At 49.0% G+C, this 22801-nt stretch overlaps 3 protein-coding genes across 3 annotated transcripts in view; 1 reads left to right on the forward strand and 2 right to left on the reverse strand.

Moving 5' to 3' along the window:
* Positions 1–22801, forward strand: part of MED12L (mediator complex subunit 12L) — a 102132-nt gene that overhangs the window by 46158 nt on the left and 33173 nt on the right. The gene's annotated exons all lie outside the window — the stretch shown is intronic.
* On the reverse strand, positions 3225–14479 carry GPR87 (G protein-coupled receptor 87). Its single transcript, XM_010397463.4, has 3 exons — positions 14084–14479; positions 4868–5000; positions 3225–4332 (listed from the first exon to the last, which is right to left on the reverse strand). The coding sequence occupies exons 2-3, from the start codon at positions 4899–4901 to the stop codon at positions 3302–3304; spliced, it is 1065 nt and encodes a 354-aa protein (XP_010395765.2). The 5' UTR covers positions 4902–5000; positions 14084–14479; the 3' UTR covers positions 3225–3301.
* P2RY13 (purinergic receptor P2Y13) lies at positions 20151–22462 on the reverse strand. The gene is made up of 2 exons (XM_010397464.3): positions 21837–22462; positions 20151–21325 (listed from the first exon to the last, which is right to left on the reverse strand). The coding sequence occupies exons 1-2, from the start codon at positions 21884–21886 to the stop codon at positions 20281–20283; spliced, it is 1095 nt and encodes a 364-aa protein (XP_010395766.2). The 5' UTR covers positions 21887–22462; the 3' UTR covers positions 20151–20280.

Raw genomic sequence — 22801 nt, forward strand, 5'->3', positions numbered from 1 at the left:
ACACTCAGCACAGACGAGGACAAAAACTCATCAAATGGTGTCTCTTCTGGGGAGGGTGAGGAGGATGAACCCATGGATCTGTCCCTGCAATTTTGTGTTGAATTCTCATCCCCCAGTTAGATGCAAAATGGGGGTATCTTTTATACTTTAGTAACCACTAATGTGCAGAGTTCTGTGGGTGGGACTGTGGTCAAACCTTTCAGTGTTTGTGGGTGCATTGTACAGAATTTATGTACAGGTAGGTGGTGGACTTGGTTTACAAAGCATTTCTGGTTAACACAAACCACAAGATCTCCATCTGCATTGTGTTTGCACCATGGGCTCCCTTGCATGTTGAGTTCTTCATTTTCTTCACAGTTTTATGTTTCCAGCACTGATGCACGGCTGGGTGAGCCTGTCACAGCCACGCTGCCTATCAGTGCTTTCCCACTGCTTAATCCATCATGAGAGGCTGGTGGGTGCCAATGCAAAGACAGATTTTTAGAAATTTGGGTGGGTTTAGTTTCCTTTTTTAAGATTCCCGTGAAGCTGCACTGGTGGAAAGTCACAGGAAGGGTCATTACTAGAGAAACCACAGAAGAAGAGGACAAAATGTATGTAGTGACAAAAGTCCTGCGCCTGTAGCGATCTGCAGCTGGCTCTGAGTACGGGTTCAAATCGCATTTCTCCCACAATAATGCCCTGGCATGGAGAGTTCTGCCTGGGCTGTTCCATCAGAGTATGTAAAATATAATCACATTTGAACTACAAACACTGTAATGCAAATCTTCCTGAATGTAAAAAATCCCAAATGTTCATGAATTGTTCAATTGTTCAGGAATTGCTTCTTGCATTCTTGGGTCAGATCTGCTGTTGTACTTCCACACAGAAAACTCTGTTTCCTCTGAAAAATGGGACTCTGGGACTGTACAGCCACAGTTTATATCCATGTCTGTCCTGATGTGGCTCTCTGAAAGGGCAGAGCTAGGTCAGGGCCTGAGACTTTCCGTACAACTTCCTTGTAGCTTTTTCTTTCAAGATGAACTTTTAGAGACCAAAATTCCATGTCAAATCTGGATAAATTAAATATAGTTATCTGGTATTTGGGGCTTGGGATATTGTATAATTCCTTTTTAGCCCTGGGAAAATACTTCACAAACAGCATCTTCAAAGAGCTGTCATGTATGTGAGTGTGTGTACAAGCCAGTGATGGAGGATTATCACAGACACACCCTGTCAAGTAAAGTAAACTGCTCTTGGGGTGATTTTTCAGTGGAGTGTTGTCTGCAGCCGAGGGGTCAGGCTGCAGTGCAGGGGGGTCCTGGCTGGCCTCTGTGCTGCATGGCCGTGTCTTCCCTTCCCAGATTTCATATGGATATCCCACTGCTGGGACTACACTTTCCAGAAACTACACTTCCTGTGCTTTGAAGGGCATCATCCCATCACCTGAATGTGGCTGCTTTGGGTAATAGATTTTTTGGTGGAAAGCTCTTATGTGGGATCAGCAGTAGTGTCTCTCCTAGGAGGAAACACCATGAAAATCCATCCTTTAGTAAAAAAATAAGTGGGTAGTGAGAAAGGTGGTATATGTGCATCCTGTCAGGAGGGCACACAGCACTGAGGGCTGCAGGTGCCCATCTGTCTGCAGCCACCCCTGCGCTGCGCCATCAGCTCCACCCTGTGCCAGGGCAAATCCCGGCCCTGCATGCCTGGTCTGCTGTCTCCTCACCTGCCTTTAGTGTCCTCTGGCTAGGGACAAACAGGGATATTGCCACTCAAGTGGCTCTTTGGGCTTTGCTGGGCTTGTGTGGAAATCCACCTGGAAAAAGGTCACTGTGAATTTAACACAGCAAGTACCAGGCACAACTTAACAAGCCATAAACGCTTGGTGATTTACGCTTGTAAAAGGGAGACCAGAAGCACTCAGTCTTGATTTGCTTTAACCATATAAGACCTAAGAGGACAGTCTTTGGTTAGGAATGTCTGCATACAGAACTGATCTTCCAGTCCTAAATAGTATCATTCCATTTAATTTGGTGCTTGTGAGAATTTAAACTATGCAACCCAGTCCCCAGAATGGTTCTCTTAATATGGTTTTGTATGTGCATGGAGACTGCTTAGGGTGCAAGATGGTAGATTTGGTCCCAGAACTAGTCTGGTGTGTGTCAACAGTTTTCTTACAGAGCTGATTGGGAAACAGGGTTTATCTGTGGTATTTTAGTCATGTAAAGTATTTTTATTTAAAGTAGGATAAATACCCAAAATATCCTGTCTTCCTTTCCAGAAATGTTCTCCCCTGAACAATGTAAGCGGTTTTATAATACTTGTGTTAATCCAGGTATTATCGTACTTACATTTCAACTTCTTAATTATTCATAAACCAAAATCTAAACCTAAACCAATAATGTTAAAAAAAAAATAGAAGAAACCCTTCTTTCAGTGGAAAAATTTATCAAAGATGTTCTCATACAGACCTTAATCTTGTTATTTGAGTGCTGCATTTTCAGGGTTTTCTTGTCAACCCCCTTTTTTTTGTGTGTGTGTATTAAAAGGAAGGTCCTGCTGTGTGTGAGGCACTGGCCGAGGGACTGTCGCCATCTCCTGCTTGTGCAGCTGCGCTGCATCCCGGGCTGGCTGTGAGCGCAGACTGCTCGGGCCGCCTGACAGCTCCTGCCAACCTGCCTTTATTAGGTTGGTTATTTTTGCTCTGAGCAGCTTTTGCTCTAAACAAATCTGATTTAGTCCCCAGTGAGTCCAGGACAAAAGGGTCCATGTGAACATTGCTGGGTTGGGAGGATTCAGCACAAACACTGCATGAGATGGTGCTGCCGGTGCCAAAGTGCCGTGAGGGAACACGGAGACGCTTGGGCTAGTGGCACAATGCCATGTGGCACCAGAGCCCTGCGCTGCCCCGGGCACACCGAGGGTCCCCACGGAGCCTGTGCCACCTCCTCCCCTTCCCTGCACCTGCTGGCATCCACTGGACCCTGGGGAAGCTGATTCCTCACAATGCATCCCACTCCGAGGCCCGAGAGTCCATCCTGGCTGGAGCCTCCTGAGCTCAGGGTTGTTTTCTGAGCTGAGGCAGCCTTAAGTTGGTTTTTAAACCAACCAACCTACCAAAACAGCCCCCAAGCCCCACAGAGTGAGCCTGATCCCTGCGGGGATGGAATTTGGGATGGATGTTGGTGAGCTGACACAGAAAAGCTGAACATGTCTGCACATCCCTCAATGAGCTTCTGTGGTCAGATACTTAAAGAGACATTTTATTTACATGATATACAAGCACTCTCACAAGTCAGCAGAGTCTCTGTGGGTGCCTTCAGACATCGGTGTACTCGTGGTAGATGCGCACCTCTGATCTCCTGACGCTCTGGAGGGACCTGATGCTCTCGCTCCTGGTTCTCATGTTGGATTTCCTGAACAGCCTTCGTGAGAATGATCGACACATGAAAAAATAAATGATTGGATCCAGACAGACATTGCATGCGGACAGGAACAGTGTCATTTCCTTACAATAATACAAGATTTTATGTGCAGAGTCATCTAAAATTTTGTCCAGATGACTAAAAGTAAAGGGTATTCGGCACAAATGGTAGGGCAAAAAGCAGGTGAAAAACACAGCCACGACAACCCTTATACTCTGGTTGTGCTTCCTCTTTCGGCTGGATGAGCTAATGAACTGTTTGCTTGATTTATAGATGTACCTGGATATGGCAATGTAACACCCTATTAGGACTATCAGCACCACTACAAACATGCAGGTGTTGATGTAGATGACAGCCGAGTGCCACTTGACTCCCAGGGGAGACTTCAGCTTTAGGCAGTCGTTGATGTTTCTCTTGGTGGGGTAGCCGTTGGTGAGGATCAGGTTTGGCAGCGCCAGGAACGCCATCACCACCCACACGCAGGCTGACAGGATCTTGGTGAAGGTGATGCTGTACATTCTGGAGTCTCCAAAGGGCTTCACCACCTTCAGGTAGCGGTCAATGCTGATGAGCCCGAGGAACACGATGGTCGTGTACATGTTGGCGTAGAACAGGACCGTGGTGTAGCGGCACAGGAAGGAGTTGAAGTGCCACGGTCCCAGCTGCGAGTCCTGGATGATCTTGAACGGGAACGTCAGTGTCATGAGCAGGTCTGCAACCACAATGTTCTTGAGGTAAAATATAAAACTGGTTTTGTTTCTGATGTGGAAGAAGATCCACACTGCTAGGCCGTTCAGCAGGAGGCTGGCCAGGAAGATGACGAGGTAAAGCACGGGCAGGACGATGGTGGTGAACTCATCATGTGTAGAGTTCCCGAGGGAGCTGGCGTTGGGCGAGGTGCTGTTGTCTGGGCTGAGGCGATTCTCTGTGGGAATGAGGGAAAGCAAAAGGTTGAAGTTTGTTACTGGTGTTTTACAAACGGGCCAGTTTAGAACTGTCCTCTCCCTGGGCAGTTTGGAGGCTGTTTGGGTGAACCATAAATCAGAACAGCAGGTTGCCAGCTCTTGGCTTTCTTGACAGAATGCGACTTGTGAGCTGAGATGTTTGTCATGAGACAGGGCTCTGGAGAGGCTCCTCAGGCCTATCAAAATGCTCGTTTAAACTTAGTTTACTTAAATGTATTTGAAAATCACAGTCTCTGGGGGATTTTAAGATTTCATATGTAAATGTTTGTGAAAAACTTATAAACTCTGTCACAAAATGACAGTACATTTTGTTTCAAGTTGTTTATGCTCTGGCCCTGCCGGGTGAGGCAAACCAGGCTGGCTGGCTGTGGGGTAGCGCTGGGCAGTGCTCAGACAGCCTGTGCTGGAATGACTTATTTCTTTCAAATGTTGGTAGGAACTGACAGTAATAAAGTAAACACTTATCAATCACTTATATTTCCATTGTTATTTTACCTGGCAGTTTTCCATAGGACAAATTGTACCCCATCCTTTGTGTTGCTGTAGGTTTTCTGCTGAAATACTCTTCAGGAGTCCCACTGGCAGCCGTGGATCTGGGATGCAGCAGGGCCTGTGCCAGGATGATGTTCTGGGGAAAAAAAGTCCACATTAAAACCAAGGAAAATAGGAGAGCCCACCTTCTTGTCCCCTGCATGGAGAGGAGCTTTGTGAAAGGAGCTTCCTCTGGAATTCCCAGTGAAGGGCTGGCTAAGGTGTGCTAAGGGCTGATCTCTGGGTACTGCACGGTGGTTCTGTGGTCAGGTCTTCATTGCCCTCTTCTTGCTCATTTCAGTGATGGATCACCAAGAGTGGATTTTTTTTTAAAATCATTACTCACTTCTTGAAGTAAAAAAGTTTCATCTGTAATTATGAGATATGTGTGTATGACTTCATAGTGTATTCCCCAAACTGGGGTGGAAATTGTGGAAGTGGCAAGTTCCTGTTCCTTTTTCATAGAAACTGGCACACAAGGAATACTGAAATCTGCAGAAACTCATTTATGCCATGATGGCATCACAATGTTTGCCATTGTTCAAAGGGATTTTGCCAATACCAGTTTGTAAGGCTGTGCTCCAAATTGTTCTTTCCTCTATCAGTATGCAAATGCAGTAACTTTTCTGTGGTTCAATTTTTGCTTACAAGTTTTGATAGGAAAACTGGCAAAATTGTTCAGATCTCACCAATCCCACTAGACGTGACTGCTCTCATGGGAATGAAGAGAGGATGGAATTCCTGCAGCCCTTTTGCAGATCAGAACCTGTTTTAGGTGCCATGCCCATGTAGGAGCCACGTTGTGTGGCACTAGATGGCACCAAAGCAAGTAATGGTGTGTGAAATAATTGGTAAAAACTTTAATTTGGATATTTTAACCTTTTTATCCGTCTGGCTTCTTGGCTGGCACTATTTCCTCTGACAGTGACAAGACTGTCGAGGGTGTTGTAGGTATTTTGTTTTCTATGGGTCTGGGCAGCAGTAATCCATCATGTTTTGCTGTTGCTGAGGGTTTGCAGCTCTCTTTTCTGCCCAGGAGGCACGGAGATCAAAAGAATACGTGATTTTATGAAAAGATGCATATCTGACTCCTTATGTAAATAAGGTGCTTATTTCCCTGCTTTTCAGAGTTTCTTTTAAGTCTGCATAATGCCCGGTCCCTGGAAAACTCCTTGTTCTCAGGCTCTACTGAATCCTGAGTCCAGAGAAGTCAGTGAGGTATTGGCTGTGTTGCCTGGGATTCGAGGCAGAGCAAGAGGTGGCTCCTGTGTCCCCCTGCTGTAACCCTGGGAAATGCTGCAGGATTCCCTGGGGCTGGGGACGGATCTGTGTGGAATGGACTGCACGTGTACTGGTGTTGCTCTGGTCCCAAAGGGATTTGCTCTAAGTCCTGTCAAAAAAGGCTCCTTTCTTTTTCCTCCTCTGCATCCATTCTCGTAGGTGGATGCTGTCACAAGAGACTGTAAAAATCCAGCACCGGGTAGTGTCAGTGCCTGTGATTCCTGCACAGACAGCCCCGACACTCTGCAGAGGTTCTGTGCCTTGTTTGACGTCAGGTGGCTGTTTTCTGGTGCTGGTGGGGAAGCTCCCTGTGGCAGGGATCTCTGGCCAGAGGGAGTTGCCATCCTCCGGCCGCTCCCCGGCACTGGTCCCGTTCCCATCTGCATTTGCTACCGGCAGGGATGGGCCATCCCCAACAAGCCCTGTTCAGTACAGATCAAAATCCAGTTTCCTTCCTTCTTGTGAGCAGTGTCTTGTTTCCTGGGTACTGTTACGTGAATCCACTGGCTGTCAGCCTGAATCCTGGGATTTAGCCCGTGGCTTTACAGTGCAAAGTGCTGCGGAGGTCGGACTGCAGTCACAGGGGCCAGACGCGGCTCCACCGCTGCAGCAGGAGGCTCTGCCCGGACAGGAGTGTTCTCTCCGCCCCAGGGAGCGCCTGCAGTCCCCAGTCAGTCTGTGCTGGGCTGTCTGTGCCCCGTGGGGGTTGCCGGGCTCCCCGCTGCTCCGTGCTTGCCCTGCGCTCTTGCTCAGGTGCCTTTCCCGGTCCCCGGTGCCTGCAGAGCCCGTGCTGGCGGAGCATCCCTTCTCCCTTCCCCCTTCCCCCTTCCCCCTTCCCCCTTCCCCCTTCCCCCTTCCCCCTTCCCCCTTCCCCCTTCCCCCTTCCCCCTTCTCCCTTCTCCCTTCTCCCTTTGGCGCGGCTCGGGAGCGCTGCGTGGGTGGCAGGAGCTGCACGGTCCCGGCTCTGAGCCTGGAAAGCCGTTCTTGCGGTGAATCCCACACAGCCCCGCTGAATTCTGCCCGGGGCAGCGGCCGTGGTGGAGCCCTGCCACATGTGTCCCCTGGTCAGGGAAGGTGTGACCACACTCGGATTGCCCAGGGACATCCAGGCCACTGCGAAGCCACTGTGGGACCTGTGTGCAGTTGTGCAGGCCAACCAGGACTGAGTCTTTACTTGGATATCTCTGTGTCTTCTTATTCCTGATGGTTTTAATGTTAAAATATGTTCCAAAATTATCTCAACAAACTGTGGGTTGGAAGAACAAAGCAGCAAATTCTTCACCAGTGTAACCTGTGCCAGCTGGGCTTCGTGAGCAGGGCCCTGTGCCCTGCCAGCACACCTGAGCTCAGCAGAGGCTCTGGTGTCTGCAGGGTGGAGGAGAGAGGCAACACTTGTGACTGCTTGTCCTTACACACCAAAGGCTCTCCCTGGTGTTGCTGTAGCTCAAAGCTCTAAAGACTTCACCAGGCAGGTCTGTGCAGAGCTGCAGAAAAGTGCTGGTGTGATGGTCCTGCTGCACAGAGCTGGGTGTGTGATAGAGGGTGGGATGCGCAGCGATGGTCTGCTCAGACTCAGTGGGCCAAAGGTGTTTCCATAGTTTCCTGCCAAAGTCTGTCAGGCTGAGGGGTGCTGTGGTGGGCAGAGCACTCGGAGCAGTGTGGTTTTGTTGTTTACATGCTGGGGTACGTGAGCAAGGCCTGCCAGTAGAGTTGGGGTATCTGTGCTCCAGTAGCTTCGTTCTTGCCGACAAAGACTGTTATATTGCAGACTCCAGGAGTAGGAACAAACATGCTCTATGGAGAATTCACTCTTTTTCATGTGTTCTGTTGCAGTAGGCAATGAAGACTGTCTTCTCTTTAAAGAGTGTTTCAGGATATTTTGTAAATGCTCACTGTGTACTCTAATTGTGGATTTTTTACTTGTTTGAATATAGTATTTTTGTGCTCAGCAGGGCTGCCTTTCCTCTCCCTGTCCAGTTCTTTGGACACTTTCCTCACCAATTTCATCCTAAGCAACTATACAAATATATTCTGCTTGGATGGCTTTGGAGATGCACTAGAAGCTGCTCCTTTATCCAACCAGAATACATTTTACTTCTTGTAGCTTCTGCACTTTGTTGGTGGTTGATGAGATAATCTCTTGCTGCTCATGTGGACAGACTGGTTTATGTCCATGACTGATGTAACCTCAGAGAAGAAATGAAATAACAGGCTGCATGGCAACCTTTCATGTCAGGTGGGTAGGGAATGACTGCAGAGTTTTTCTAGTGACTAAGGCTTTAAGTTGCCTTCCTGTTTAAAGAAATGGTATGTCCTCAAATCTAATCTTTTTTCAATTTATTTAAAACTTTTTAGAATTGGAAAACTCTCTTTGTGACCTAGACCAGCTGTTCTAGGTCATGGGGCTGCAGAGTCTTAAGTAATGGTTTTTATTTGAGCACATAACTTGTTGGTATGTGCCTTCTTGCCAGTCCCTCTGCATTCATCACCGTAAGCTTGGGTAAATGATGGGGTTAATGCAGCAATAGACATGTGAGGCAGATATTAAAGCTGCTGCTGGCTGGCTGCAATGCTGTTCTTTTCTGTTGCCCTTCAGAACCAAATCACGGAGATGACTGTAAAGATTTAGGGGGAAGAAGCATTGGTGCAGGGTAAGAGCACGTGTGCACACAGCTGCTGCAGGCAGGCATGGAGCCTGTGTCACTGCTCTCTGTGTCAGCCCCACACTGTCCCGTGTCCCCTGAGCCTGCTCCCGGCCCGTGCTCCCTGAGCAAGCCTCCATGTTCTGGTTTTCCCTGCCTGCATCTCTTTATCCTTCTTAGTGCTTTCTCTTGTTCACTACAAGCCCAGTCCCAGCAGCTAGGGCACTGCCACCTTTCCCTTCCTTGGAGGCCTCTGTCAAAAATGGTCCATCTCCCTTTTGGTGAAGGTATATGTTAATGTGCTGGTAATGCACAGTGGAATAACCTGAAATTCCTGTTTGAATTGCTGCCTACTTCAGTAAGTTGCCCTGCTTGCTCTCTTGTGCTTTGCACACTGTAATGGTTTTGGTGTTTTTGTAGCCAGTACGTCCTGGTCCTGGCCCTGACTGGGGTGGGGTGGGAGCTCCTGGGGTCCCCCCGTGCTCTGAGCAGTGCTGGAGCCCCCGAGCACCTCCTGCTGCTGCTGAGCACGGGGGGTGCCCAGCACCCACCCCACTGTCACTTCCCTCAGCTGGGAGAGGGCGAGAGCAGCCCTGGGGTCCCCATGCCCCCTGTGCCCTCTGTCCTGGGAGTGGGGCCAGCATGGGCTGGTTCCCTGGGCCAGGAACGCTGCCCTGCTCAACCAGCCACACTGCAGAGAGGCTGAAAGGAAGGACTGGGGTGTAACTGTCCCCAGCTGTGGCTTACGGTGCCTGTCTTCTTCGTCCTAGCCAGAAATAGGAACCTGCCTCTGCTCAGAAAGCTGCTTGTCTGCTCCAGCTTCTGGCACAAGACCTCCTTCTGTGTTTTCAGGTTCCTCCTTGAACTTCCCCTCATTTCCAGCCTAGCTTTCCTCTCACATGTCTCAGAGCAGTGCAGCATCCTGCCCCGGGAAGCTGCTGTGCAAACTGGCTTCCCTCTGCCTTCGGCTGCTGTCTCCAGGATCCTGTCCTGTCCCTGCCCTGTCCTATCCATTCAGGAGAGACAGGAAGGGCAGTGGTCAGGGCTCACACCTGCCCGGGCCCTCAGCTGACACCCATGTTGGGATGCACACAGGAGCAGCCTTCCCTTGGCTCTGTGCTGGGACATGCTGCTGGCAGGGACCTATGTCCCCACCTTTGCTCTGCCCAGGAGAAAAGGCACCTGTACCCTGCAGAGCCCCCACATACAGGCACTGACTGATGGTGTGGCTCAGTCTTCCTCTGTCCTCTGCCTGTGGCAGCTGGAAGTGCCACGTGTGGCTCCAGTGCCTGGGCTGGATGTACCTGGCGTCAGGGCAACCACCTAAATGTGCTGAGTCTTCACCTGTGCTGCAGCTGAAATCTCACAGCCTGTTTGCACCTGTAACTTGTTGGGAGTAGCAAGATGCTGGAGTAAGCATTTGATAATACCATCTAGTACGCAAAATTCTCATTTTGGGGGAATATGCCCTTAAGATAACATGATTTCCTCACTTTGAAAAGAAATAGTAAAAGTACTTGGACAAATCTAACTTTCTCAAAGCCACTTTTGGAATATTTTGTCCAAATGTAGCCATTAATTTTTTTCTCATTTCATGTGAATTATTATGAACCCTAATGGTCCTCTGTGTGAGACAGTTCTGACATGAGATGTTGCCCGAGCTATCAAGTTCTTTTTTTTCTGTCTTTTGAATTGTTCCTTGCTAAAAGTTCATGGATTATATTACCTGCTTGGAATTGGATTTTCTATGCAGAGTTTGCAAGGTCTAGTAACTGTTGTTAATTGTTACAGTAAGACTGTTTTTTAAGCTTATTTGCAGAACCTAAAGCTGCATGAATTCCCTTTCCTGTTGCATAGGCACTGTAGTTCCCAGGTGACGCTGGAGGAGTGCTTCCCAGTTCTTTGCTGCATTAATGACCAGCACATGCACCGTCCGTGGCCCAAAGGCAGGGGTGTACCTTCAGTGGTCATTGTGGCTCTGGTCAGGTGTGCTGGGCTGTGGTGCTGTGTGCAGGAGGGGCTCAGAGGGGGCCAGCACCTCACTGCCACCTCTAAAGAGGTGGGGAAGGAGTGTTGTGGCACGGTACAGCTCCACAGCTCCTGTGGACTGCAGTGGTTTTTGCATGAGAAGTTGAGACATCTGCCAGCAGAACTGGTATCAGCTGGGCAGGAGGTGAGCAGCTGCTCTTGGTGCAGGAGCTGGGCTGCAATTGCTGGCTGCTTTTTTTTGAGGAAAAAAAAAGAAAGCTCAACACAGTGCTTGGGCAGAGCTGGGATAATGAATGTTTTCTCAGTAAGGCAGCCTCTAATTAGGAAGGAGTAAAGGAACTCTGGAATGTTTCCTTTGCTGCTTTCTAGAAGATGCTGCTGCTGGTTGGTTGTGGTCGCACAAAGCTGCTGGCAGTGGTAGCTGTGCTGCAGCCCTGTGGAGAGGCTTTCCTTGGGCCCCCACCAAGAATACACCACGTGAGGTGCAGCCCCCGTGCACAGCCTCGGTGGGGCCCTGTGGTGAGGGTCCCACAGCTCCTGCGCCGCGAGCGGGCGGGTCCTTGGCGCTGCCCAGAGCGCGGTGCCACGCTGGCCGAGCCACGTGCCTGGGCCATGCCACGGGTGACACGGCTGCCACGGGGGGAGCGTGGCTGCCACGCTCTGCACCCACCAGCAAAGGCCATGGCTGGGGTGGCCAGGCTTGAGTTGGAGGTTTTTACTGAAAATACCAGCTTTTAGGCTTGATTACTTGTACTGTGCTGTGAAAAACATTAAGTAAAAATTTCAAAACGACACTTTAAAAAGAATCAAGATGTCTGGGGCACAAACACAAAAATGCAGGTGTGTGACTGGCAGCACTGCACCTTCATCTGTTGGACCTGTGTCTGCTGTCCCTCTATCACATCCCTTGGGGCCACTGTGAGAAAATATGTTGGGAAGTCAAAATAATTATTAGTACATGCATGTCGCCAGTGCCATTTAAATCCTCCAGTAATTCCAGTCTACCTTTCAGGCATTTTTCTTTGTGCTGAAGCAATTTCTATTGTTTTTTTTGAATGCAATCCTAATTCACATCACAGAAGCACCAGGAAATCCTCATGTGCCTGTGTCAGCTGGTTTCTCTGTGGTCCGGGACATCCTGCTGCCGGACAGTGCTCTGCGTGCTACTCTCAGCAGCACCACTGCTTGAAAGAGGAAGGAGAAGGACCTGGGGATTTTAGAGTGCGACTGGGAGAAGTCCAGCCTGGTGCAATGCCTTTCTTTCATGCACAGCCCAGAGGGTTCCCTGCCCCCTCTCGGAATGGATGGGCTGCTGGCCCTGGGCAGGGCGTCAGGCGCCAGCTGCGAGAGCTGCTGCTCCTCCTGCCACCCAGCTCTGGGCTCCTTTTACAGGGGTGGCACCAGCTGCCACAGTGAGGGTGATAGAAGCTGATAGAAGTCCAGTTTATGCTGCTCAGCATCAGCTGTCCCTTTGGCATGTCACTGACATTTTCTTGAGGAAGAACCAGAAGCAGTGGTTGCTGCAGTACCTCGCGTGAGGTTCACTGTTGGTCAGATGTGGAAAGCCAACTTCTGATAATCGACAGTGCAATGTTTTAATTTATTTAAGATGTTGGAAAGGGTTAAGACTGCTGAAATGTAGGAATGAATCTTGCCTCCTTCCTCTGGAGTTTTCTTGGCAGCCCTGGGGTTGGTGTCTGCTGCAGCCTGGGTTCCTGGGGAGCCGACAGCTGTGCAGTGGCTCTGGAGCTCATGGTGTGTGTCAGGTGCGTTTTCACTCAGTTCCAAACCATTATAAATCCTGCACAGTTTGAGTTTAACGCTCTAGTCGTACCACAGGGGGTTTGCCTGGCTGCTTCTGGTGCTCACTGGATCAAAGAGCTCTGCCACACTCCTGGGATCCCTGGGGCCAGGCGACTCCCCAGTGTCCCGGGGCTCTGGGGCCCCAGCCCCTGGCGCGGGTGCGTGCCGGCACATGATGGGCTGTGGGGTGCAGGTGCTGGGTGAGCTGGTCTCCCCGCTCCCTCCCTGCCCTGCAGGGGCTCCGTCAGCCTGGGAGGGAGCCGAGGGTGAGACACTGGGCTGAGCTGGGACAGGCAGCCCTTTGCAGGTGGGGAGGGAGGAAGGCTCACGGCTGATGCTGCTGAAAATTTGCTGGTTTTCTCTCCCACCCCCCTAATGCAAACACACAGTTTCTGTGTGTGAGGTCCCCACACACCCTCCAGCCTCTCTCCCCCCTCCTGCAAGAACTGCCCCTCCTGCAGTTCCTCTGTGAGGGGGGATGTCCCATGGAGAGGGGTGGCAGGAGAGGCTCTGTCTGGTGCCCCAGGGCTGCAGACCCACCCACAGAAGGGAGAGGAGGGGAAGCTTCTCCTAAAAAAAGTACTGGTGGGTTCTGTGCTCAGGACCAGTGGCTGGGAGTGAATCAGCAACATCAGCCAAAGGTTGCCTGAGTTTCCTGGCTTCCTTTTCTAAAGAGGGCTGCAGAATTCTTTAAAAAGATGGAAAGAAGTGTGAAATACTCCCAATTTCCAGATGGAGCGCACAGAAGGAAAGTGGCTGCAGGCCCTACAGCGCGCAAACAAGTAATTTTTTAACAAACCCTTGAATCATGCTGCTGCTCCCAGTGCTCTGTAACCAAGAACAACCTTTTCAATATGAAATCTCCTTAAAAGACAGAGGCTTTTGCAAGCAGCTCAGATATTTCCCAGGCCGTGAGACTCATCAGATCTAGTCTGCTCATTCAGAGCTATGTGGTTTTTCCAGTGAACCTGACAAGTTTTAACATGACTTGAATGAAGTACGAAGGAAGAGAACATTTATTCTGTTAATATAGTGAAGAGAGCTCAAGTTTGCTTTCCTATGCTGAAAGAGGTGAAAGGGAATATAGTACAGACCCTTTTAAAGCAAAATCAGATCTTGTAGTTACTGAATCTTACTTTCTATGAGTTTAGCTCTGTCAGGAAGTGAGTTATTGAAACAATGGACCCACCTGCACTTCGAGTTGTATCTTAGAAGGAAAGATTAGTAGAAACCAGGTTTTTTTTGCCACCATGAATACTATGTATGAATGAATAAAAGGTTGGTAAAGGCATGCTATTTTGAGAACTTGACGCTTTTAATTGATCTGACATTCAGTTTATGGTTCAAAGTCTGGTTTTCAGCAGCTATATCTTAATTCCTGTCTTTTCACTCAAGGGTGAGAAAGTGCTAGCAGATTCACTGAACAACTTATCAAACGCTTTTCCGATGGTCAGAGCTCACTTACCTGTCACCATCGTCGCCTTCCGCTTGTCTCGGAGCTGCATCCCAAAAGTGCCTCAGACTCCTCCAAAACGCATCTTGAAACTACAGTAGGCAGGAGAGTATTTCCTGGGAGAGGGTAGCTGAACAAACCATGTCTGGCAGTAAGATTTTTGGGCTTCTGATGGCTTTTTTTTGTGATACCTGATCAGAGAGTCAAAATTCCCCTGGCCAGGAGCAACTGGAGCAACTGGCTTTCTCATTCCTGGGAATGACTCACATGCCAGGGTAGGAGAGCGCGCTCCCGCTCACTTCCTGGCTCCGGAGCAGCTGGGGCGCCCAGGACGCAGACGGTGATTCACCTGGGAGGTGGGTTCGTGCGGGGAAGGCAGCGCTGCTGCCCTGCCTCTGCCTCCCGGGGCATACCGCGTCTGCAGGGTGGATGTGGATTTCATGTGCTCCTGAAGAATCTCGTGCTGGATAGATGAGAATATCTGCTAATCAGATCATCTTGTCAATTACTAATTTGATTATATTTAGATTATCTTTAGTGTTGTGCTTTGAACAGATCCTCCCTTCTAAATAATGTGTAGAATGAAAGTAGAACATTAGTCTGTCCTTCAGTATTGCAGCTAAAATGACCCGAGTGTCTGTTCCTGCCATGGTGCTCCTTAGGACCGACTGAGCCCACTGCCTCTCACAGCCCTGCCCTCAGTGGTCCTGCCTGTACATATGTTTACATATGTCAGACTATTTAGTGCCTTTAGAGCACTGAAATAATCATGGGACAAAACTGGGACATATTATATTGGGACTGTTCTATTGGGACAAAGTTCTGCTTCATGTCACTGGAGGATGAAGTGGGTCATATCCCATTTCTGCTGCCTTCTTTAAAAAAAGGAAATCCCCATCTCCCTCATTAAAAATTCAGGGAAAAAAGAAAAATAATCTCAGTGCTCTGAGAGCAGTGGCTGCCAAGGCCTTTTTCTGTCTGTTCTGCTTGGACTGTTCTGTACACGTTTGGGTTTTTTGTCTCAAGTATCTGAGGGGCTGAGCCCTAGTCCCCCTCTGCTGAGACTGGACACCCCTCTGCACAGGAGCCCTGTCAGCTGCACGGAGCCTGTGAGGGGCCAAGCCAGAGCAGGACCCACCTGCTGCCCCCAGACTGAGCAGCTTCCTCTGGCCTCTGTCCAGGGAACCCTGTGCTAAATCCCACCTTTCTCCTTGTGGGCAGACTGTAAAATTTCCTCTTGCCTCAGGACCTCTCCCTTGAATCAGGCGCAGTCCCTGATCACAGGAGACTGCTGGCACAGCTCGCCTTTGAAGAGCAGCTTTTGCAAGGCAAAGCAAACCCATGCAGATGGAGCTGTAGGAACACAGCTTCACTCTGTTGTATTTTCAGCTTTATTGTCACAGGCTGCCAAACTCATCCCAGGAGCTGGATATCCTGACAGTAGACCCAGACCAACAGATGGTCTCTGTTGCAGGCACATGGCACCCCCTGAGGATGGAGAAGCCTTTCCCTGCAGATAGGGAGAGGAGACCTGATGAAGCCCATGCCTTGCTCACACCTTGCACATGGCTGTGCAGGGCGGTGTGTGCCAGCCTCCATTTCACCTCCTTTCAGCTGTCCCTCATGCTCCAGGGTTTGGCAGCTGCCTGTTGGAGATAGGGGAACAAAAGTCAGAGGGTGTGTAGGGGGTTCATACCCTCCTGGAACAATCCCCTCCACGCTCGACTTTGCCCTGCATGAGGTGCATGCTCCAGAGCCAGGTGCTCCAGACCCAGTGCTGTGTCCTGGCTGCAGAGCAGAGTTCCTGCATCCCTGTCAGGGGCACAGCTGGACTCCCGGGAATGCTCCTGTGGTCTCAGGCCTGTGGTCCAGACACGGCACAGCAGCACGTGATGCCTACATTTGTGCTGCTGTTTTTCAATGCTGCCGGTGCTGGTGGTTTCTCAGGCTGGGGTCTGAGGACCAGTGCAGCAGCATGTGCTGTGGGGAAAGAGAAGAAATTGAAAGTGGAAACTGAAATGTTTGAAAAATGTAATTTAATTGCTTACAGAGACCCAAGTGTTTAGGATTTGGCACTCTGGGAGTAGAGTGCACACACCAAAACCAGTGTGTTAGTAATGGTCAAATAATAAATAAAAGCTGGACCAGAATGGGGTTTTAGTTTGTTTATTTTTTGAATATGGTGCAAAGGCACATCAACTTTTTAAAAAAATCTCTGTATTTTGGTGTACCAGTAAAACACGATGGGTTAGAACCCAGTGCCCTGGCATCCCCGAGCAGGCTCCAACGCAGACGTGTTGTTGGCTGCTCCCAGGCTGGAGCAGGTCAGGACGAGCTGACACATGAAACACTGAAACGTGGGGAGCTTGTCGTAAAAACAGCATGGAAGAAATGTGAAAGTCTGATGTAAAGAAAAGCTGAAGGTAACTTGTAACTTCACTATTGTTCACATTATTTAAAGGCTGGATATCCCTTTTTGTGTTTTGATGATTAGAGAGCAACTCTTGGATTTCATAAGAGCCTGAACAACGTTATTACAGCAATTACTGCCTTGCTTCATTCTAAAACGTCTTCACTGCCATATTTAGCAATGTGAACTGCAAGGTTATGTTAAAGCAGATTCATCACCTGGGTAATGCACAGGACTGGCTGTTTCTGTTTTTTAAGCAGAAAAGAGTCAGCAAGATCAGAGCTTGCAACACGGGGAGGATCCTCCAGCCCTACAGCTGCAGATGTGAAGGTGCTTTTGTCAGGAGAAGAGTCTTGGAAGAGCTGACATTTCCCCTTTCCTGATGTGGATTACTCCAGTCACTGTGTGATGCCTGTCACTAACAGGAAAGGAAGGAGGAAAGTATCTAATTAAGACCTGACTTTAAAAGCTCAGTTCTTTTTCCCTCTATCCTCAAGTTGCTCACAGTGTGCTGATAGGGAACCTGTAGTTCCAGGCCTTGGCTGGCTGATCCTGTCTGTAGGCTCAGGTCTGTCCTGGTGCCTTCAGTCCTGCCCTATGCCCTGCTGGCTCTGTGTGTGTGCCATCCTGTGGGTCATACCCTGGCTGCTTGACTTGTCTGCCCAGCTCTTGTTCACCATGCAAATAGTTGGTTTGCATTTCTAATTAATTGAAGCACTGCTGTGTCTTATGAGAGTTTTCTCAGTGCTCAGAACGGTGGGAGCCTGTATGGAGGGATGTGTGTAGCTGTGCCAAGGGTCAGGATGTCTCTGAAGAGCAGTTTGTCTCTGGGCACTAAGGAATTATGCAGTACCCCTGAGGAGAGGCAGTCCAAAGACTGGAGGATGCATGTGTTAGGTGAGGGTATAAAATACTTCCTTTTTCTGAAACACAAGTAAAATAAAAAATTCATGTACCCAAAGAAGTGATTTCCTATAAAACTCAACTGCTGAGTACCCTGTAGTTCCATTTTCAGGAACCCAACAACCTGTAGAGATGTTTAGGACAAGTGTCAGTACTTCCTGTGTGGAACTGGCCTGTGGGAACCCGGGACAAGAGTCATTTCTGCTAACAGGCTGAAGGTCTCATGCCAGTTTTCAGTTTCTAGGTTGTCTGGAGTGAGGACAAGCCATGCAAGGGAGCATTTGTCTGCAGGAAGGGAGAGCCCTGCTGCTGCCTCATGGTGTGATGGGCTGGAGTGAGCACAGGTGAGGTGGGAATGGTGCACGTGTTTGCTGTCCTGTACGGCTGCTGTGTCAGGTAACAGCAAGGGTTTTGCTCAGGGCAGAACCAGCACATTCTCAGTGGGTTGGGAGGAAAATCAGGTTTGGAAAAATGGTGACTGCTGTGTTGAATATGCTGGTAAACTTTGCTGAGTTCCATAAATCTCTTGGCTGCACTAAAGGAAGCTGGGGAGCCCAGTGAAGGGGCTCCATGGCATGCTGTGGTCCCTCCCTGTACTCCGGGCTTCCTGCCAAGGGAGATGTGCTCTCCAAACATGGCTCTGTTTGGTCACATGCAAAACAAAATACTGCTTTGGTGATTTCTTTGAGCCTTAAAAAGCAGAGACCTAAACTTTGAGGCGTTTTAACTGTTACAATTTTTACTCCGTCTGGAGGCAGTGATCTAAAACTGTGTAGAGAAATGTGCAAAATCCCAAGTGTTAGAATTCAGGGACTTTTTTCCCCTAAGTGGATCAAGCAGGTGTTCTGTCCTTGCAGTCACCTTCACTTCTTTGCTACAGTTTGGTACCTTTGGCTCCCTTTTACCTACCTAAGAAGCAGCAGCTGAAAAACAGATGATTAAGACTCCTCAGAAACCTTTGGCACACCCTTTATTTAAGTACCAACTCATCCCATTTTGTGGTTACACCCACCCTAACACACAGGCTCTCAGCACTGAACTTCGTGTGCTGCCAGTGTGTGTGCACAGCGTTGGATGAGCCTCAATCACAAGCAGAAATCAGAAAATAAAAGGAATTTCTGTTCTTCAGCATTTTCTTAGTTTCTCACTGCCACACTGCTCTGTAAATCCAGAGCTGGATGCAGTCAGTGTGGGGAGTCCTTGGGACCTCTGTGTTAGCTGTGCTGGTGTGATTCAGAAGGAAGAGGGAGGACTGAGATGGATGGAGAGTTTTGTCCTGAATTCCTCCCTGACACATCCGAGGTTTGGGAGCACAGATTTCAGTGGGCACCTGCCTGGTGGAAGGTCACAGCTGGTTTACAGACCCTCTTCTCCCAGTGTTTAGCTCAGGCCCCTCTGTTAACTGTCACGCTGTGTCAGCAGGTTGAGAGGAACATTTCCAGCCTCCTGTATGTTCCTCTAAGCAGTTACTGAAGTGGTGGCTATTTCAGCAGCTAAGAATTTATTATATTTGCTTTTCCTAAAGGAGCAAAGTTAATCCTTTTAACAGCGTATGTGTGTGGGGAGAGCCTTTAATGCAACAGCATTTAATCTGAGAGGTGGACAATGGCTGAGATAACACTGATTTATAGGGAAATCCAGAACTAATTGAAAGCTGATTGGGGATTAGTTCAGTTTCCAGTTAGGAAGGATGTTACAGCTGTGGAAGGTATGTAACATGCCTGGTGAAGAAGATGGAGTGGGTAGAAGTTGCTAAATGAGACATACATCTTCCTATGTGGCAGAGGCTGGGGAACCCCAGAGTCAGATGTAATTCATGCACAGCAATGTACAACAGCTTTGAAAAAATCAAGCTGTATGGAGCAACCTGCTGGATTGGATTAGGCTGCTGTAAACAATGAATTTCTAAAAAGCACTCAAGTGGTGATCAAAGTGTCTGGCACGTGTGAGAGAGCGCAAAGCTGGCAGCAGAGCTGGAGGAGAAGGGATGGTTGGGATAAGGGACACTGCTGCCTTGAAATAGTAACATAAATTCCAGAATTTTGGATTAGAAAGTAGTTTTTCTCCAGGGACGGTCCCTGTGGGATAGCCAAGGGAGAGCTCTGTGAGTGCTCTGGTGAGCTGGGTGGAGGGGGATTCTCTGGATGGGGAGGCTCAGGCAGTGTTCCTTGCTCCCTTCTCTTTGCCTGTTGTTGGGACTGGGAAGGGTGAACATGCCACCAAGGGGATGTCCCTGGGTGTTCCTCTCTGGTGAGTGGTGGGGTGGGGCTGAGCCCCACCTGGCTCTGGGGCCCCCTTTGTGGGGGACTCAGTCCTGGGTGCTCTGCTCGCCCGGACGAGGAGCATGTACTGGGGGCAGCTGGGGTATTGCCAACACTGTCCTCCACCAAAGTCCTGCTGGGAGCAGAGAGGAAGGATGGTGAAACAGTGTGGGTGGTAGGAAAGTAATTACATGTGTGAGAGAGGTGAGGAGGATGGGAAGGGACTGTGTCCATCCCTCTGTTCCTCCTCTTCCCTACTCTTGATGTGTAGCCAAGCTGACACTCAGGGTAGGAATTACTGACATACACAGTCAGCAGCTCTGGGGTTTAATCCCCAAGAAAGTTGAATTGCCCTTGGAAGCAGGCAGAGTCAGTGAGCTGCTCAGGTGTTAGCAAGTGAGTTGTTTTAGTTTAAAGCAGAGAGAATTAACCTGTGGGTTGTCTTAGGCAGTTTGAGCGAGAGCCTTTTGCCCATTAAGGCTATGCAGTGAGTATACATAGAAAATCTATTTTGCTGCATTTATTGAATATTAATATTACTTGGCAAATACCCTTTTGTGTTCTTCAGCAGAAGTAAACCAAACTATTTTTCAAGTTCTCTATGAACGTGCAGAGTAGAGCGTGCAGCTGCAGAATCAAGACTCAGTAGGAGACACTTGTGTGTCCAGTTCAGTTTTTGGGTTTGTCTGGACCATTCTCTGAAGAGTCTTTACCCTCCTGTACAACACCTTCTCCACAAAGGGCCTGCACAGGAACATGTAGATCAGGGGGTCCATGCAGATGTTGGTGGCTGCCAGCCACAGCGTGCTCTCTTTGGCCACGAAGAGCTGGTTCTGCAGGCGGCAGTCCATGTGGGCACTTGTTTGGCTCAGGGTGTAGGGGACCCTGCTGAAGTGGAAGGGGGCAAAGCATAAGAAGAACACAGTAAAAATGATGAATACTTTCCCCTTGATCCGTTTTTCGCTTTTGTTGCCTTTCTTCTGTGTTTTTATGTAAGACTCATACACCTTTTTGGCAATAATTATATAAAAGAGCAACATGAGGATGAGGACAGTCCAGAAGATGAACTGACAGATGTAGTTGACGGCTTCGTGCCATTTGAGTCCGAGGTAACTCTTCAAGGAGGCGCACTTCCTCACGGACTGGGGCGTTGCTGTCTTGTTGGACAAGATCACGTTGGGGAGAGAGAGAGCCAGGAAAAAGAGCCAGACCAGACTTGCGAGGATCTTTGCTGAGGTCAGATTTTGCACCCAGAACTTCCCAAAAGGTCTCACAATCTTGAGAAATCTGTCGAAAGCGATGAGCCCGAGCAGCACTATGCTAATGTACATGGTGTCGTAGAATATTACGGCTGAGAAGCGACAGACAAAGGCTTTGAGCTGCCATGGTCCCAGGCCAGAGTCTGTCAGGATCTTCAGAGGAAGCATCAGGGTCATTATAAAATCAGAAACTAAGATATTTTTCAAGTAGACAATGAAAGTTGATGTGCTTGGAATGTGGAAGAAAGCCCAGCAAGCCAGGCTATTCAGTGTGAGTCCCAGGAGGAAGATGAGCGTGTACAGCACTGGGAAGAGCAGGTGGGTGATGGTGGTGTCGCGGGGGCACTGTGCAGAGGAGGGTGCTCCACTGGTGTTACCAACAATGCTCGTGTTTGCAGAATCTCCCATCGTTTGAAGTAGACTTGGGCGAAAAGGAGGGAGAGAACACAAAACATAACCTTCTGTATGTAGTATTACATGTTCTTGCAGTGACAGCAGGTTTGCATGAATGAACACAAAACCTGAGCATACGTTAAACAGACCAACCAATTTCTCTTCTGATTCATGGAAAATCTAAATCTTTGCAGAAATTTAGATTGCTTATAAGCTAACATCCACTGGAAAGTTAGAAAGGTTCATACTTATTCTGGAGGTCTAGGGTAATGTCATAGCAGGGTATAAGAGCAGATTGCCTGGAGCACCATTGGTCTTTCCATAGAAATGTATTTTAGCATTGAATAGAAATGTCAAGAGCCATGGCCCAAAAGCCAGCCACTTCTGGGTAAGTGACTTCTCGTAATTCTTTCCAAGCACCCGCTGTTTTCCTTTCTCGGCACAGCTTTAGGTAGCATTTCCAAGGTCAGATGCACACAGGTGGCCCTCAGCCCTGAGTGCCCCGTCACACCCCCTGAACACTCCGACCGTGCAAGTACCTGGACAAACCTGCCGCAGCTGTTGCAGAGGCCTCTGTGGCTGTCCCCATCTCATCCGCTGTTCCTCTGCCAGCAGAAGCCTCGAGCAAAGTATTAAGAGTGGGGAAATGTGTAGAAAGATGAGACTTTTTCTGTTGGTGTGATGTGTGGTTTCCTTCCTCATTTTCACGTGTCGCCTGAGTTAGTCATATTTGCTATTGCTTTTGTCTCTTCCCCTTGCTCTGTATGAGAAAGCAGACCATCTTCTCCTAAACGAGAAAAGGAAACCTGACCCTGTCCCTCAAGACAGACCTATTTTTGGGTTTGTGTGTGCGTGGACAGTGCTACACCTGCACTGGTAGGATGAACAAACACAGAGTGTTTCCTGACAGCGTTTGATGATAATCCTCAAATGTAGCTCCTAGCTGTTGTTTGTGTGTGAATTCCATGTTCTGGATGGCACTAGTCATTGCCAATATGTGACAGGAGTCTGCTCAGAGCCACCTTACAGTGGGTGCTCAGCTCCAAAACCATGTGCACCAACATGCTCAGGGACTGCCCCCTCTCCCTGCAGCCTGGTATTACTGACACATGGACCTGAGCTTGACTTTGGATCTCCAGAATGGATTCCTGGTTTATTTTGGCCCATGTAGGCACTGTGCCACTTACAGCCACTTTCTGGTCCTGGCAGGAGCTACTGCTGTGTGGGAAGCTGTGGATTGATGATGTGTTTGTTGGGTATAATGCTGGAATTCGGTGCGTTTCTCTGTGAACAGAGCTGTTTGTGTAAGTTTATTCCTGCCTGCTCATGTGACAGCTCTGGCTCAGGGCTCGCTGCTGTGTGGTAAGTGGCTCGTGTTCAGGCGGTTTCCTGGGACAGCCGTGGATTGCTTCATGAGGTGCTCAGGCTGCAGCTGTGACAGGTAGTTTGTGCATCAGTACCTGGGACATTTTGGTTAATGTAGGTGCTGGTGTCAGTGTTAAAC

The sequence above is a fragment of the Corvus cornix genome, chromosome 9 (assembly GCF_000738735.6).
Source record: "Corvus cornix cornix isolate S_Up_H32 chromosome 9, ASM73873v5, whole genome shotgun sequence".
Lineage (NCBI taxonomy): Eukaryota > Metazoa > Chordata > Aves > Passeriformes > Corvidae > Corvus > Corvus cornix.

Excerpts from the sequence above, each read along its gene's own strand:
- GPR87 (XM_010397463.4), bottom strand. The coding sequence starts at position 4,901 with ATGGGGTACAATTTGTCCTATGGAAAACTGCCAG. Across the intron at positions 4,333-4,867 it reads GTCCTATGGAAAACTGCCAG|AGAATCGCCTCAGCCCAGAC; the intron begins GTAAAATAACAA and ends TCATTCCCACAG.
- P2RY13 (XM_010397464.3), bottom strand. The coding sequence starts at position 21,886 with ATGGGGACAGCCACAGAGGCCTCTGCAACAGCTGCGGCAGGTTTGTCC. Across the intron at positions 21,326-21,836 it reads GCTGCGGCAGGTTTGTCCAG|TCTACTTCAAACGATGGGAG; the intron begins GTACTTGCACGG and ends TTTTCGCCCAAG.